Below are 16,559 nucleotides of genomic sequence, written 5' to 3'. Positions count from 1 at the left end.
CTGTAAACTTCTGTGTAAATAATGAGAGAAAAACCATGTTAAATAGGTGGAGCTTAATTCCCAGTACAAGTTTTAAATTCTGATTTACTTAACTAGCTGATACGTGTTTTTGCAACTAATCGCTCTTTTGAGGAAATGCATGAACTTTAGAGAACTGTCTTTAACACTGCAAAATGGGATTGTTTAGTGTTGATAAGACACTTTTTTAAAAATAAATCCATACACTTTTCTTCAGGATGTAGGGGTCAACAGAAAATTATTTTCCTTCTCCCTTGTTTATCACCGTAACCAATACTGCTCCCTTCTACTCACTTAAAAGAAGGCTTAGCAGTTAACCTGTATGATTTGACTTTTTCAAGATGCTCAATTTTTTTTTTCCAAAAGGTCACACAGCCATTTTCACAGTCTTCCCACTATCCAGTGGTTTAGAATAGAGATGAGTCACTGAAGTAAGGTGAAAAAAAAACAGGAGAGAAAAAGAAGCCCCTTCCTGTACTTAACAGGCAGCACGTCTAGACATTTCAAATAAAGATTCAAGAGAGACTTAAAATTATAACCCTTTATTCGATAACTGTAACCAGACAAGCTAAAGGTTAATGTTAAAATATCACAACAGTGTCTTGTTCCTCTAGTGTTTTCCCTGGCTTCACATTCTTGTAAGTTTATAAGTACAACCATATTAGAAAAAAAATCCAGAATCTAAGCGTACCCTAACAGATATCTAGTGAAATAAGTAAAAAGTTGAAAAAAATGCCAGAATTTAATCATCTGTATTGGGGTTTATGTCTGTCTTTTATATGTTCAGTGAAAAGTAAGTAATTTTTTTTCCTCTAAATTCTTGTTCAACCTGATAGCCTTAGGGGAGCATTCTGTTAATTCAGAATAATGTATAATTACTGATGATCTATCTTCTCCTGCTCCAAAAAATCTAACTGGTTCAAGAGAGACATGAAGAGTAGCCCACGAAAGTGTATTTTATTACAATTTACCATACATTACTTGGATACCTTCAGGGCAGCATTTTATCTAGCTTTTCTCATTATTACACCCATTGACTCTTCCCACTTAGCTATGATTAAGGGTCTGTTCGTACTTATGGGCAACTAAGAAAGTTTTCCAACAAACTATTAAGTTCTAGAGAACATTAAAAAAATCCCCATTAGGAAGACAGCACGAAGACCTCAATTACCTAGAAGGCTGATCTGAGGATGTATTTACTATAAGGAATTAAGAGACCATTGATATCAAGTGTTCTATTTACCAAAAACACCTCTATTACATACCTTAATTGGAGAAATATGGAAATGCTCAAAGAAGCTGAGCATTGACAGGTCTGTTAGGGAAGACTCCATTAGCTCAGTATTAAGTGCATCCACATCTTTCTGAATTAATTTAGTCTGGGTTTATTAAAAAAAAAAGAAAAACAAGAAGTTTATCTCATCAACATATATGTAATATAATTAATAATATTATGTATAACTATAAAAATATGCATATAAATAAACAGCAGAAATAATCATAATAGTCAAACGTAATAAAACAGTTAACTAACTAGTTAAGTAGCCAACACCTCCAAAATAAAACAGTTAACTAACTAGTTAAGTAGCCAACACCTCCAAAACTGGAAACAGACTGATTACTTTTGTGTACCAGATTATAACTGTACCAATACATTTCTTTAATCCAGGGTAAAAAAAAAAAAAAAACAAAAAAAAAACAAAAAAACACAAAACCACAAAAAAAACCCCACAAAAACCACACACAACAATTTCTGGGTCACTTTTCCATTTTATGCTACATCACTTGATATTCCCTTAAATTCCTCAATCACTTAAGGTATCACTTCTAAATTAATTTAGAAATATTAGTAAAATCACTAACTTCCCAAGGTTCTTTACATTGCCGTATTTCCTCATAGAATGAGGATTTTGATACAGTACATCTGAAGATATAATCTCTAAGAAAAAGAAACTTGTAAGAATGGCTCTCCTGTGCACACTAGAACCAAATGTGACCTTTCTGAATACTCTCCACCTGTGTAAGGCTTAATTTAGAGCCATAAAAATCTGTTCCTTCTGCTCTCTAAAGACTCTGTAGACTAACAGACAATTAGAAGTCCTCTCTATAAACCCTAACTTTATTGCATCTACCACCCTTAACACTTTGTAGTCACAGCTGAAACATTGTGTCATCAATTAATGACAAGAGCAGAAAACAGTTACACATGCCCACGTATCAGTTACTCAAACTTGTCAATTAGTAACACTCACAGCCAGTGTTTAACAGAAATATCAATGCTTCACTGAAAATTATCTCACTATGTCCCTTTATTCACTGTTGTTAAACGCAATATTCAGTCATTTAAACTGAAATATTCAGATAATCTCAACACTGTTACCATAAAGGCCATGTTCTGGCAAAAATCAGTTTATCTCATACGTTACCCTTTGTCTTTCAGCTTCTGGGTCGGTAGATGGAGTGAAAAGTTCACCAAGTGCTCCTAAAAATCCTTGATCAATTTTCAGTGCCATTTCCTGGATAAGAACCATGAAGTATCTAAAATGGAAAAAACAAACAGTGTATGCTTGTAGAAGTTTAAATATCACATGCCTACCCTACGTAACTGAAGCTTTGTTATGCAATGTTCCATATTAAGACTGACAATCTAAATATCAAGTGTCTATTTACAGTTCGAAGGGCTTATCAGCCTCACAAAGCTATACATTACTGGAGATTATTCATATCTTAACACTTTCAAAATTTACATAAAAATATTAACCATCACTAAATACTTCTTACATTATGATTCCATGTGCTCCATGGATAACATCACCTAAACAACATATTTCTTCCTCTTATCTAACTGCCTCTCTCCAAAAGTCATATTACTGAATATTTTTTTAATTAAAATTCACCATCCTCAAATATTATATCCACACCAGCTGGGTACGGATACTTGCCTTAGAAACCATCAGTATAATGTTTTTGTCTCATTTTTAGCACAAAAACCTCAAGACACAAACATATTAACTAAAGAACATACATTTCACAATAGAACACACCATACTGGGCTACATTAGAGACTGTATGAGCTGTCTGTTGTCAGAGCACCAAATAAATCCAGCACTGTACAGCAAACAGGCAGACATGCAACTCTGCTATTGTAGTACAAGAAGGAAATAATTCTGATGACTGAAGAATTTGCCTAACAGTCCCTTCACGTGGGCAGTTCTTACTTTCTAAAATTAATTAGAATGATGTTTTTTCACTGGAGACATTTAAAAACTCAATCCGAAGTCAAGAGTTGTTCGCATAGGAGAATGTGAATTTTAGAACAAGGTTCACTTCCAAAATGTGTTACATTTCTAAAATTGTATTACAACACACTGTTAAACTCACTTGAATTGTAGTACTTTGCTGTATTCATTGAATCTAGTGATGATGCTGATGTCAATGAAGGGTTTTGGTTCTAAATAGAAAAAAAAAAATCTAAGTATAATTAAAAAATAAATTCCCAAGTTACTACTTTCAAGTAATAAATCTGATATTACTAAAGGCTTTCTCTTACCTGAATCCAAAGCAATCGACTTGGGAGGGGCTACAGGGTGAAAAACAACAGGAAACATCGATCCTGGTAATTGATTATCAACCTAAAAAAATTATTGCATAATTACAGGAATATTTTAATGACACAATAATCAAAGACCATTTTAATTTTAGAAGGCTTGAGAAACTTGTTTATAGATGGTGTTCAAGAAGAACATAATTCTTATTTTGGAGGAAGGAGAAAAGAGGAAGAGGAAGCATTCAGCTCTGGGGCCCCCAACATAAGAAGGACATGGAGCTGTTGGAGGGAGTTCAGAGGAGGGCCACGAAGATGATCAGAGGGCTGGATCACCTCTCCTATGAAGACAGGCTGAGAGAGTTGGGGCTCTTCAGCCTGAAGAAGAGAAGGCTCCAGGGAGACCTCATAGTAGCCTTCCAGTATCTGAAGGGGGCCTACAGGAAAGTGGGAGAGGGGCTTTTTACAAGGGCATGGAGTGACAGGACGAAGGGGGATGGTTTTAAACTGAAAGAGGGGAGATTTAGATTAGATATTAGGAAGAAATTCTTTACTGTGAGGGTAGTGAGACACTGGAACAGGTTGCCCAGAGAAGCTGTGGATGCCCCCTCCCTGGCAGTGTTTAAAGCCAGGTTGGATGGGGTTCTGAGCGACCTGGTCTATTGGAAAGGTGTCCCTGCCTGTGGCAGGGGGGTTGGAACTAGATGATTTTTAAGGTCCCTTCCAACTCAAACCATTCTATGATTCTATTACTCTGATATTATTTGGGCATGTTGCCTATTTAGTCATAAAAGGTCAGATGGTTGGAAGTGTTGCACAAGGAATGCTTACAGAGGTTCACACTCACAAAGATTCATTTAGAGGGCCTGCAGCTGATGGCATACATTGACTGTCATAGTGAAAACTACCTTCAGGCAAAAATGAAAACAAAATGCGAAAGATAAAAGGGAAGAGGAAAAGCTGGTCAGGAAAAGCATTAACAAGGTCCTCAATGAGTGCCCAGCCCTGGGGGACTCCAAGAGATGGAGATGAAGATGACAATGATGATGATGATTTCTCACCATTATTTTGCTCTAGTACTAAACACTTCTCACTAGTACCTGCTCAAGCGCTCTATCGGTTAATTTAGCAACACTGTTAGTACTGACTGGAGCATACTAATCAGGTGCAAGCGTTGCACATTAATTCACTGTTAAGCTTACATGCAGATATATATTATTGCATACTGTTTTTGAGCATTTATATGCCTATTATCTACTTTCCATTAGACAGGTAGTTTTTGTCCTAAAGATAGTCCTTTGTAATACTTTGTACCAAAGAACTTCATAGACACACTCTCTAGAATAATATGCGACATGACTATATACAAACTATGGTAAACACATTTCGAAAAAGGTTGAAGTTTTTGTTCATTTGTTTTAAAACAGCAAAACACCTCTCTAGAAATAAGCTTTCCATCATAGCACCCTGCTTTACATTAATCCACAGCTTTCTGAATTTTTTTCCATACTACTTGCAAAATCCTAGGATGGCAGTTCTGTGGTACTTTTCCATCAATGGAGCATTCATAGCACTTCTGCTACTCTGACATAGTGAGCAGAGCACCACATACGTAAGATTCTGCGATACTTGTTCATATAAATGAACAGAAGTCTTTTAAGTGTCCATTTAGTTTATAGAACGTGATGAAAGACGGTACCTGCAGCCAATACAATTGAGCCCGTAAGCTTCTTTGGTGAGGCGACTGTTTGAATTCAACCTGAATTCCTGACAGGAAGTTGCGTCGGATGCTACATCTGACTGGGAGACGCATTTCCATTGGAACCTTACTAAAATTCACCTGGAAATATAAAAAAGCAGAGCTAACACACTTAATTGGAGAAATAATAAAATGTTATCTTACTAGTAAACAGACTAGCAGAGAAAACCTGCATTTTTCCTTATTTCATGATCACACAGCTACTGAATTACTCAATCCAATTATCTGCATGGAAAGTAATGAAAACCACAAGTTAGTCTGATAAGCACATTATATTGCAACTTTAGTTGCCCCAAGTAGGAACCTCTGTGTCATCTTAGTAACTATTTCTTCATGAGTTATATATTACACTAGCATAATTAAAGATATTTACATGCTGCTGATTACTTTCCCAGCTGATGCTTTTACCCTGATCCTGAAACATTCAAGTTATGAGAAGCAAAAGGAAAAAGCTCTCCTTTATTCCAAGTCAAATGTAACAACTTACAGATACAAGTTTTTGATACCATGTACTTTAAATGCACTACTGCAATGCACAAAACCTACAGCTGAGGGTATATATATATATATATGTTTTTCAAATAAAAGGATGATACAGAAAACAAGTCTGATTATGGTACTATAAAATGCCTGTATTTTACTTAGCCATTTCAACACATTAAATTTATGTGGGGAATACAGGTATGTATAATTAACGTCTGAAAAAGCTCAGTTAAGTGGATTACTTTCAAGAGTCTTTGAACGCTATAGGTGCCTTTATCATATCAAGTCATGAGAATAGCAGCTTCCTAAGAGGCTAAAGCCAACATTTCTGCAAAGAATTTAAGTTACATCAATGAGACTATAGTTTCATAACTAACGTGCAGATACCAAGTAATCTTTTCTACCACAAAAAAAGCAAAAATCTTTGAGATTCTTACTTCATAATAAAAGTCTGCAAAATACCTCAATACTGCCTCAGTATTACCTAAATACAAAAATGTTCTACTATATAAAATGTGAAACTCTTCCCAAAAAAAGCTTGCTTTTTGTTTGTGTTTCTCTTAACACAGAATCTACTCTTAGCAAAACAGAAGTCTGTTTTAACTGTTGCACGTTCTGCAATCAAATGATTTTGACTGAAAGCTCAAAACATACCTCAATATTGCTGTCTAGTTTATGCCAACCTGGAGCTTGGAAAGCACTCTTACAAAGATACTTTTGATAGGCTTGTTCCAACAGGTTTATTTGCTTTTGATTAAATGGTTTCCACTTTTGCCTTGGTTTCATTTCCCAAACAACACCAGAACTGCAAGACAAAAAACAAGGTGAACAATTTGAAAGTACTTAAACCTTTCTTACACATGCAAACCATGTAAAAAGATGTTATCCTAATTTTTCAGGCTCAAAAAAAACTATCATTTACTTTTTTTTAATAGAAGCTAAGAAAGGAGGCAGTTAAATCCTATTTATTCAAATTGCACAATGGGAATAAAGGCAGAACTTAATTTTACTTCAAAAGGTTTCACTTAATTTAATTTGAAAGCTGTCCCCTTCAGCTCAACTGTATTGCCAAAATTATAACATGCTGTCAAATTTTGATTATTCAAAGGAATATTTAGGCTTCCACGTGCAGTACCTAGTAATTCCTACATAAGAGATTTCTTTTTTATTTTCATTGTTAACAAGAGAAAGTCCAAGACTATGGATTGACAAGTTTATTTCTTGATCAGGTTGCTCCAGCTCCTCTGCTTGTCGTGCTTTAGAAACTAATGCAACATCATCTGTGAAAAGTAGGACTCGTTGGCGTCCATCCAGGAAAGACACCCAGTGTATTTGAGTATTTGCATTGTAAGGGAATTGGCCACATTCATCCTGTATTGGGGGAAAAAAAAAAGTATATAAGCACATTACAGGAGTAAATCCATTATGTTGCTGTATATTTATAAGTAAGCAAAGTTTACTGGCACACATACAAACCAGAACTCAGGGTTTTTTTCGTTTGTTCAGCTTACTGCGTCATATTGATTTGGTGGCATCTTGTCCCCCAACACTGGAAAAAAGTTGGGGGTTGGGATTTTTTCTTCTTATGAAAAGTAGGCATTCCAGCAATATTGGTGGATGAAAACAATATTGGAAATTATTAGGAAACAAAGGCCTTCACAGCAAAAGAAAAGACTTAGAATCATAGGTGATGGGGGAAGAAGGCATTAAATCATATACCACAAAACAGTAAAGCCAGACAATTATCAAGATCTCTGTTCTTCAAATACATATTTGTTCAAGGTACCATTTGTTCATTTGTGAGGTAAAATGAAATAGTTAAAGCCCTTTTCTTAAAAGCCCAAAATAATAATTAATGTAACCATAATTATATACTAAGAAAATCAGTTTCAAACTAAAAATATTTTAAAATGTAAAAAATCTGACCCAAGAAAGTGCTTATACAGTAAAACACTGTAATTGGTTAACTGTCAAAGTTCAGCTGTGAGAAACTAAATCCATTCCCAGTATAACTGAAACACAAACTCGCTTTCCTGTCCCTCCTTTTAGATAATAATATTTTCAGTTTGCTTATCTTAACTATGTGCCTAGCCAACAGAAAAACCAAGCCACCTCTGAAGAATTCAGAGTTTAGTAAAAGGGGCAAGAGGGCTGCTATTTAGAGACAGACACATCGGACTTTATTTAGCCTACATTCCAGTTAAGTGACAAAAATCTTCCTCCATCAATGCTTGCTTCCCCATTCTTTAACGAAATACTTGCCCAGTCTTATCCTAGATTTACCTCTGCTTCTAGTTATCATTTCCCTTTTCCCCCCACTCATTTTCCAGCTTGGTCGTTGTTATTTTGCCCCCACTCCACACATTTTCCTATTTTAATATTGCATGAGTTACAAACACCAAAATAGCTCTTAGTGAGCAACTCCGAGTTTTCTGCTCCATGCAAGCATTTCCCATAGGAAGCAAGAGTCACAATAGTCAGGGGTTTCCTCCATCTTTAGGGAGATACTTAAGCCAAATGCAGCACTGCAAGATAATTGATGAATTATTCATCCTCTGTACTATTTAGATACATCCACAGCTCATACACTTTATCTTTCTTTCATATCCAAGAAAACCATGGAGAAAATGCAGGTTAGAGTTTGTGTTCAATCCTCCAATTATATTAATCTAAACATCTAAAATCCTGCTACTTGAGAGCAGGCTCAAAAGTCTCTCACAGGACAAGACAGATGCAAAGTTACCGAAGAAGCTTTCTCCCAAATAATTTTAATCTTGTTATAGTCCTAGATTGGTTCAGCATTTACTTCTCCCCTTCTGAAATGTACCTTAAGTAGGTCATGTTCACCAAAATTTCGGGAGTAGCCCCAAGTCAATTTTCTTGTTTTAGTTGGATCTGTCCATGCAAACAGGCATACTTGCTTTGGTTTCAACTCCATTTCCTCTTGCAATCCACTACAGGTTAAAAGAAAAGGAGTAAATTGGTTAAGACCTCTGATCGAAGTGGTGCAAGCAGATCACGGTGCTAAATACTCCACCCTCCTGGGGTGAGGCATGAAGGGCCTAGGCTATTCACTCCAAACAAGTCCAGCTGTAGCTAGGCTCTTGGTGAACTAAGATCTATACTCCCACTTTATTCTCTCCACTTTCTCAAACTATGAAGACTGCTTAAAAATAGAAAAAAAAAATACTTCATTAAAAGAATATGATAAATAAAAGGGGTTTTTCTGTTTTTCAAGGTACCATAATGGTAAGAGAGAACTACTTTCTTCACAAAGGATACCCCTGGTTAAACAACCAATGATGAATTGCTTCTTTCACATACCTCTGTTTATATCTGAGAGAGTCCCATGAAGTATGGTTAACAATAAGAGCTGGAGCAGCTCCCTCATGGTAATCTGAGAAGCTTATGAGAGTAGAATGCTCAGAAACATTCACATCTACCAGTAAGCCCCCATTCTGGAGAGAAAGTTAGAAAAAGTTAATTATTTGTTCTATGTATAAATTAAAGTCAGAACAGACTAAACTGTTATTTTTACATCAGTCTTTTACCAGCTACCTAGAAATAAAAGAAGGAAATGTACTCTACATTATCTAGTAACAGTAAGCTCAAAAACATTGGTCACCAGCTTAAGACAGACATCAGTAGCATCCACAAAACTATTTGCTGATTTAACTTAATTGAAAAATTATATTAAAATTATAACATTTTTAAGAAAAACTTTATTTGGTTAAGTTCAGTAATAAGTATAGGCAGGCATTCCCTTCACTTTCTGTTACAAAACTTAAAGTTGTATTTTAAAACTGCGATTTCCTGCATACTCCTCTTCAAAAATCTGAAAGGCTACACTAGACAAACATGCTAAAGTTTTTAAAGGTATGACAAATATAGAAACAGTGTACTAACAAGCTGATCACTGAGCAGAAAAGTTCTGTTGATTAAACCTCTAAAGAAACCATCATAAGTCTTTCTTCTAATGGCTTTCAACATCATGTGTTCTTCCTATAAATTTGGAAGATATTTCTGAGGTATGTAAAGCACAATTTTTCTCACTTGCTTCTACAGAGGAGGTACCTCATGCTTTCCCTTTGGATAGTCTCTTCAGACAGCTTTCCCAAACGCTTCTCTAGCAAGATAACTTGATGGTTTTGCTATGCTGTAAAGTCTGGAGAAGAGGTGGGAGGGGACACATCTACCTTCGAAAAAGATGATCTTAGAGATCCTGCAGCTCACATCAGAGGGATGTGAGAAATTATGTTTAGCACTCTACACATTAGTAGCAAAACTTCACTACATACAGGACTAGAAAGGATTCTCTTGCCAAGTGAGCCATCTACTATCTTAGAACAGTGAAGAAAAATATCCGCTATTCTAATTAAGTGCATCAACAGAACACCAGATCATTGACAACATCTTGTTCCAGAAACATTTTTTCAAACTGCTTCAAACTTGGAGAGCTAGATTATCGATTATCCTCACAGTCACTTGTATTTCAGCTACTTATGATAAGCATTATCTCCAAAGACATGTCTGAACATGCTACATTTATACACACATTCCCTAATGCTAGGCTAGGGTGAGTTCTGAAATAATTAAGGTTCTACTAATTGAATCAAATTATTTTAGCTATGAACTGTGTGTCTCCAACATGTATTAGCTTATCAAGAAAAAAAAAAAAACATTCTATTTTAGGATACCTATTTAAACAACCTGAAGGCATCTAAGAAATGACCTCTGCAAAAGAACAGGTTTTAGAGGTGTAGTATACCATTTTAAATTTAATAGCAATAGAGCTGTTCAGCTTCCTATAAGCTTGTCAAAACTAAGTCAACTTGACCATTTCACACAGCTATGAAAACATTAATAACATTTCAAACTTGATTCACAACCTTCTTTATGCAACAGAACTGAAGTGTGGTGCACCAACACTTTAAGGCACAAGACTTCAATCTTGATGATCTTAGGGAGTGAAGCTTTCCTAAGTTCAAGACCATAAGGCTACAATGGAGTATTAAGAACAGACCACACAAAGTCAGTCTCACCAATTCTTCCAGCCTCAGCAGTGTACCATTATCCTGGGCTTTAAACAGGAATGGTTTGGATGAGCTTTCATAGCCAACTACTCTTACACAAAGTTCACCAGATGAGTTTTCAGGCCAAAATGGAAGACACTGTAAAACAAGAAATATGCATGACTTTAATAGTTCGTGTATGTTTAATATAGTAAGCCAGCAGTAAAACAAAGTCTTGCATGACTAAAATGATTTCAAATGCCTTAGTTCTTACCCCAGTATCTACTGATGAACATCTCATCTACATTTAGGAAATTATCTTAACTGAAGAACTTGATCAATTTAACATATGCAACCTGTGCTGTTCAAGTTGCCCTGAGATGCGAAGTATCCACAACATGCCATCAGAAGTGACAGAGCTTCTGTAAGAGAACTGCTTTTTCCTGAAGTGACAGCTAGAGATCAGTTGTTTGTCTACTATAACATCCAAAGGAAAACAATTAAAACATTACCTCTGAAGTCGAGATATAATTCCATTTATTAGTTGGAAAAGAGCCATTAGGACCAATTTCTCCAACTTCTAGTTCCAGAGAAGATTTGTTTGCTATTGTGTAGAATGGAGTGAAGGTAACTATCCTGGTAAGGTTAAAACTGCTCATTCTGATGCTAACTCCAACCTGTTGAACAAGGACAATTTGAGCAAACAACAAGAAGGAAAGAAAAGCCAACATTACTGTAATTACAAAGGCTAGCACACAACACTCCTGTTCTGAACATCTGTAATGAAAGAACCAAATAGCATGCAGTAAAATCAGCAAACTATGCAACACAATTAACACAATGGTAAAGAGACAGTTTTAGCTGTAGCATTTTGCAGTTGTAGCATTTCTGGGGAATATCCAACAGGAAACCCTCTACGGTAAATCAAGACAACCCTGTTGGATATTCCCCAGAAATGCTACAACTGCAAAATGCTACAGCTAAAACTGTCTCTTTACCATTGTGTTAATTGTGTTGCATAGTTTGCTGATATGGAAACACCACTCCCCACATATCTGCATATTATTATAAAGTGTATTCTTTATTCTGCTTAGTTGTGGAAATGTAGCCTTAGACAAGACTGCTGAGTGATGATCACTTACAAACAATTATGAATTTTGAATGTGAATTATCTTCACTATGTGAGTCCAACATCGTATTTTCCAACGGCCTAGTACTACACATTTGTTATATAAACCACATGTTTATGAATTATACTGAAACTCCTGTTGGTGAAACTATTTGTTGCCAGGTACAAACCTGAATAGCTGGGGCATAAAAAAAAAAATATTACCCTAGATGTTAAATACTTCCATGATTTAAATGCAGTTTAAGTAGTGAAATAAAGGCCTTACGGAGAAAAAGAAGTCAATCCAAAAGAACCCCAAGAGAGCTCCACAAAACACAGAAACCTATCTTACCAGATACTCCATGTTATTAGCCGAACACCTGACACATCCATAGCTTCCTATGGTATCAAGGGAAAAGCTACTGGACCAAGTGCTAGTTGAAATACATAACTGGATCTACACACAAAAAAGAACAACGTGGAAAGTACTTCAATAAATTAATTCTAATTTTATAGTTCACATATTATGAGGTGCAATTATATCACATGTAGCAGCATAAAGATGACACAAGTGCTTTTAAAACCTTCTACAATTTAAGGTAAGCTGAAGCATGTAGTATCAGTATTCATATTCTGATTTATTAGTCCGTGCCTGAGTTCTGGGAAAGATGTTACAGTAAAAGGTAGCAAAATAGAGGGGTCCTCACTGACTCTTATGTTCATGACCGCACACACATAGATGGGGAAAAAACCCTGTAATTTTGCAGTGCTTCACAAACCTGAAGAGGGGGGTGGAAATAATAAAAAGAACATGTCATCAAAACTGTTTCTTCAACCATTTCTTCAACTATTGTTCAGTGAAAAAAGATATTTAAAACAGACACTTCAGAAAAAATCCTCTACTATAGTACTCTTCATTTGACCATGCAAATATCACATCAAACCAAAATCAAATCAAAATAAATCTGTTCAACATAGGACAGAATATTTGCATTGTGCATTTTAAATGTCAAAGTACCTAGCTGAGTAAAACACAAGCCTGCGATTCCTCTTTATTCAGGGGAAAATGCCTCCACAGGAAGTTGCAGAGCAGCCTTCCTTTTGACTATAAAAGGAGTCCACACTCCTAACTTACATATCTACATTAAATTCCTCTCCCCAAGGAAACAGTTTTCTGGTAGGATACCCACTGAGTACATACTCACTACTCTATACCATCAGACAGCTTCTGGCCAGGATGAAAGTTAGCCAGTGGGATGTAGTGCAAGGGCTGGAAAAAGTTGCAATAGATTTTTGTCTACCTGCCTTCCCTTCTACTTAGTTCAAGAAGTATTATTAACAAGAAGAAAGCAGCAGCCAAATAAAAACCTACAGATTTAAATACTGCCAAAAAAAATTCCTTAGACAAAATGTGTGTGCGTGTTTTTTTACCCTCAGAGCAGGATTTGAAAACACCACCGCCACATACACCACCTAAAAGGAGCATACCTTGTTTTTACTAAAAATGTTTTTCTTTTTAAAGGAGAACAAAACAATATCTCTGTAGTCTGCTGGATGCTTCACATGAGTGTCTTCAGCTCGGTACTGGAGAATACGGGAAGTCTTGTTGATTATCCAATAAGGACTGAACACAGACAAGATCATACGGTTTCCAATTCGCCTAGTATGTATGTAAATATCCACTGTCACCACTGTTGCAGAATGGGATGTGAAACACACAGAAAAAAATTCAGGCATCCCATCACAAATTTTAAGATGCCCATTCCAGTCTTTGCCTTGATATTTTATCAACACAAGCTCCATTATTTCTCCATTGATTCTTGAATGAAAAACATCTGCAGCACTCCCTTCCGTCAATTCACGGGCTTCTGCTGTACCCTGTAGCAAAATTGAAAGGGAGAAATTAAGTTTTTAATGTACAAGATTTAGGTATTCAAAAAACAGCATTTTATTCTTCTCTTGCAGGATGCACATGTTTCAGATATCTCAGTACCACATGTCCCAATCTCCAATCACTTTCATTTGAGCCTGGTCCTATGAATAATTTGAGATCAATTGCACTTTTCTTGCAGGACAGTAAAGACTGCTTCATTCTGGATTTCAGGAAGGCAAACTAGTTCCAATGTATGCCCTGTCTCTGTTCCCTCCCTCCCTCCTCCATGACTTCCGAAGAATTTTGGCAATGAGTTCTTATTCATACGCTTACAATACTGGGTGCAACACTGAATTGGTCTGTGCTGCAGATGTACAGCCAGGACTTTTCACTTTAAAGAACATCCAAGGCAGAAAGCTGATAGCTGTGCCATGTGTTTGGTAGCACAGCTTTCCTTGAGCAGTAGCATCCCACAACAGCACCTTTCCTAATTTTTACTGAGAAACAGTATATTTTACTGTATTGAACAGTGACAAGGGCTTGTTTAGTCGAGGGATGTGAAGACAATAAGCACATATCGATCTACAGGTACAGTGACTTCAGAAATAGATTTGAATTACTAGTTTCTAGCTCCTCAATCAAGGCAATGGCACTCTGTTCTACATTCTGTGACTCTGAGTACTGAAGTACAGTGAAGGTAAGGAAAACTCAAAATAGTGCCATTAGGACGTTGGACAGAAGTGAAAGAAAGATCTAAATGAATGCCACAAACAGTCATGCAAGTCAGACAAAACAGAACAAACTAGGATGATAGTTTCAAATCCTCACACCTTTTCTATTTACTAAAATCACTCAGCTTTCATGAAGAAATACTAAATACTGAAAATACTGAAAGAAGAGGAAAAAAGTCTGTGTAGCATCCCACAAAGAAATCTTCCAATTTGTGCAAGGGAGACCTCACAACAGTCCTCAGTAAAGAATCAATGTCAGAATGGAGGGGAGTTGTATTTTCTACATAGAAGAAAAGCTCCAGAAATTTCAGATGCTTTTTCTTACGCCTCTCCCTGTGAAACAAAAGATGTCTTGCAAAACACAATCAGGATCTCACAAGAATATAAAAGAGAAAGACCAATCCAGTACAGGATTCATATTTAAGGAGCAAGGCAGAACTGACCAGCTACACCAAAATTAAAAACAATTAATCCCCAAACCTCCCAGAATCAATCAGCTGACTCACTCATTTACAATAGAAAACACAAAAAACAACATGAAGTGTCTTCCACACTACATTCACCTCCACCTTTAAGTACATATGGTCTCATTTAAAATCAATTAAAGGATTTACAAATAAAACCATAAAATAACTCACCTCAAGTAAGTATCTCAAGGAGTATGGTAAAAGATTCCTCACAGTCAGTGTAGCGTAAAGGTGGATAATGTAGGCAGGATCCCACTCCTCTCCAGAAGTTGAAATATAATTTAGTTCATCAGGTACAGCTGTTGAGCTGATTATCAGAGGCAAGAAATTTGTCTCAGTAGCTGGGCACTGTAACAAACACTTTACTTCATTGCTCCTATGTAGCTCTTCCCTCCAGGCAATGTAAGTCGTGGACTCTTTAAACTGACCCTCTAACATTCCCGTTGGTCGAACATACAGATGACACCTATGGGAAGAAGACAGGTAATGGTACACAATAGTTTTGCATTGACAGCTAACTTCACCCATTTTAAAGTAATTGCTAACATTCTGAAGGGCTTTTGCAGCACACTGATTACCTAATTCAGGTAGCATTTTGGGTTTTTTTTAGCCCAGTCAGAAAGAGTTCCAAGTGCAAATTTAAGCTTTCACACTAATGCTGTATTTGTACATCAGTCTCACAAAGATTAGCCCTACAGAACAGAAAAAGGGTACCTGTATGAATGTAAAGGAACATGGAATTCCTCTTCTGGCTTGGATATGCCAATTGGCTCCAGTGACTTGGAGTCTCTAGCCAGTTTATAGATTATAAATGGGACTGAGAAATGGTTCTTGATCTAGGGTCAAAATGCATAATTTTAATTACATTTCTTTGGTACAAATTTCTAAAGGAAAAAGTATGAATAGCAATAAGGAAAAACAACATTAGTAGATTCAATTAAACTCCTCTGGAAGAAAGCCTTCTATGCATCTTAGTAAGAAACAAAATCCTGAAGGAGAACAATATGCAAGCACACGTGAGAAAATTATGCTACGTTCCATGAATTGAAAAACATGCTTAAAATGCCAAGTCATATAAAAAGTACCTATTGCAACCTCAACGTTGAGGATATTAGAAAGCCAAAACTTAAAAGTAAAAACCAAATTTTTCATTTATCAGGAAGACACACACATACAGAATACAGATAAAAATTCATGTGACAAATAAAGTAAAAGACTTCATCATTTGCCTTTAAGTAACTTTTTGGGAAAGTATGATCTCAAAAAAGTGCACTAAAGAAGAAAAGCAAAGTCACTCAGAAAACAGCACTGCTTTCAAGCTTTTGGTTTGTCTGGTTCGTTTTTTTACCTGCAGAGGAGATCGTACAGTAATAACCTTATTTCCTTCTGTAGCATCTATCTGTACAATAATAGAGTCTGAACGATCAACAAGAAGGCTTCTTATGTTGTACAGTCGTCGACCTGGTTTGGCTATGGGAATGTTTACCACTTCTTTATATCCTTGAAGTTCTAATCCATAGAAATACACAAAAGTCTTAATTAGGCAAAACAAATCACATTATCA

The 16,559-nt window shown here is 36.1% G+C and overlaps 1 protein-coding gene across 2 annotated transcripts in view; it reads right to left on the bottom strand.

Moving 5' to 3' along the window:
• Positions 1-16,559, bottom strand: part of VPS13C (vacuolar protein sorting 13 homolog C) — a 102,550-nt gene that overhangs the window by 22,982 nt on the left and 63,009 nt on the right. For both annotated transcript variants that reach the window (XM_068410787.1, XM_068410786.1), the window contains 16 exons: positions 16,344-16,504; positions 15,710-15,831; positions 15,167-15,461; positions 13,413-13,802; positions 12,277-12,381; positions 11,329-11,493; positions 10,847-10,975; positions 9,129-9,262; positions 8,632-8,758; positions 6,940-7,175; positions 6,459-6,609; positions 5,262-5,402; positions 3,569-3,650; positions 3,400-3,469; positions 2,445-2,556; positions 1,284-1,397 (listed from right to left, as the gene is read on the bottom strand). In XM_068410787.1, the coding sequence (XP_068266888.1) occupies positions 1,284-1,397; positions 2,445-2,556; positions 3,400-3,469; positions 3,569-3,650; positions 5,262-5,402; positions 6,459-6,609; positions 6,940-7,175; positions 8,632-8,758; positions 9,129-9,262; positions 10,847-10,975; positions 11,329-11,493; positions 12,277-12,381; positions 13,413-13,802; positions 15,167-15,461; positions 15,710-15,831; positions 16,344-16,504 (2,534 nt within the window). The remainder of the gene's footprint in view (positions 1-1,283; positions 1,398-2,444; positions 2,557-3,399; positions 3,470-3,568; positions 3,651-5,261; positions 5,403-6,458; positions 6,610-6,939; positions 7,176-8,631; positions 8,759-9,128; positions 9,263-10,846; positions 10,976-11,328; positions 11,494-12,276; positions 12,382-13,412; positions 13,803-15,166; positions 15,462-15,709; positions 15,832-16,343; positions 16,505-16,559) is intronic.

This window comes from Nyctibius grandis, chromosome 11, assembly GCF_013368605.1.
Source record: "Nyctibius grandis isolate bNycGra1 chromosome 11, bNycGra1.pri, whole genome shotgun sequence".
NCBI lineage: Eukaryota > Metazoa > Chordata > Aves > Nyctibiiformes > Nyctibiidae > Nyctibius > Nyctibius grandis.
The sequence above is the reverse complement of the archived record's forward strand: the minus strand, read 5'-3'. Positions and strand labels throughout refer to the sequence as shown.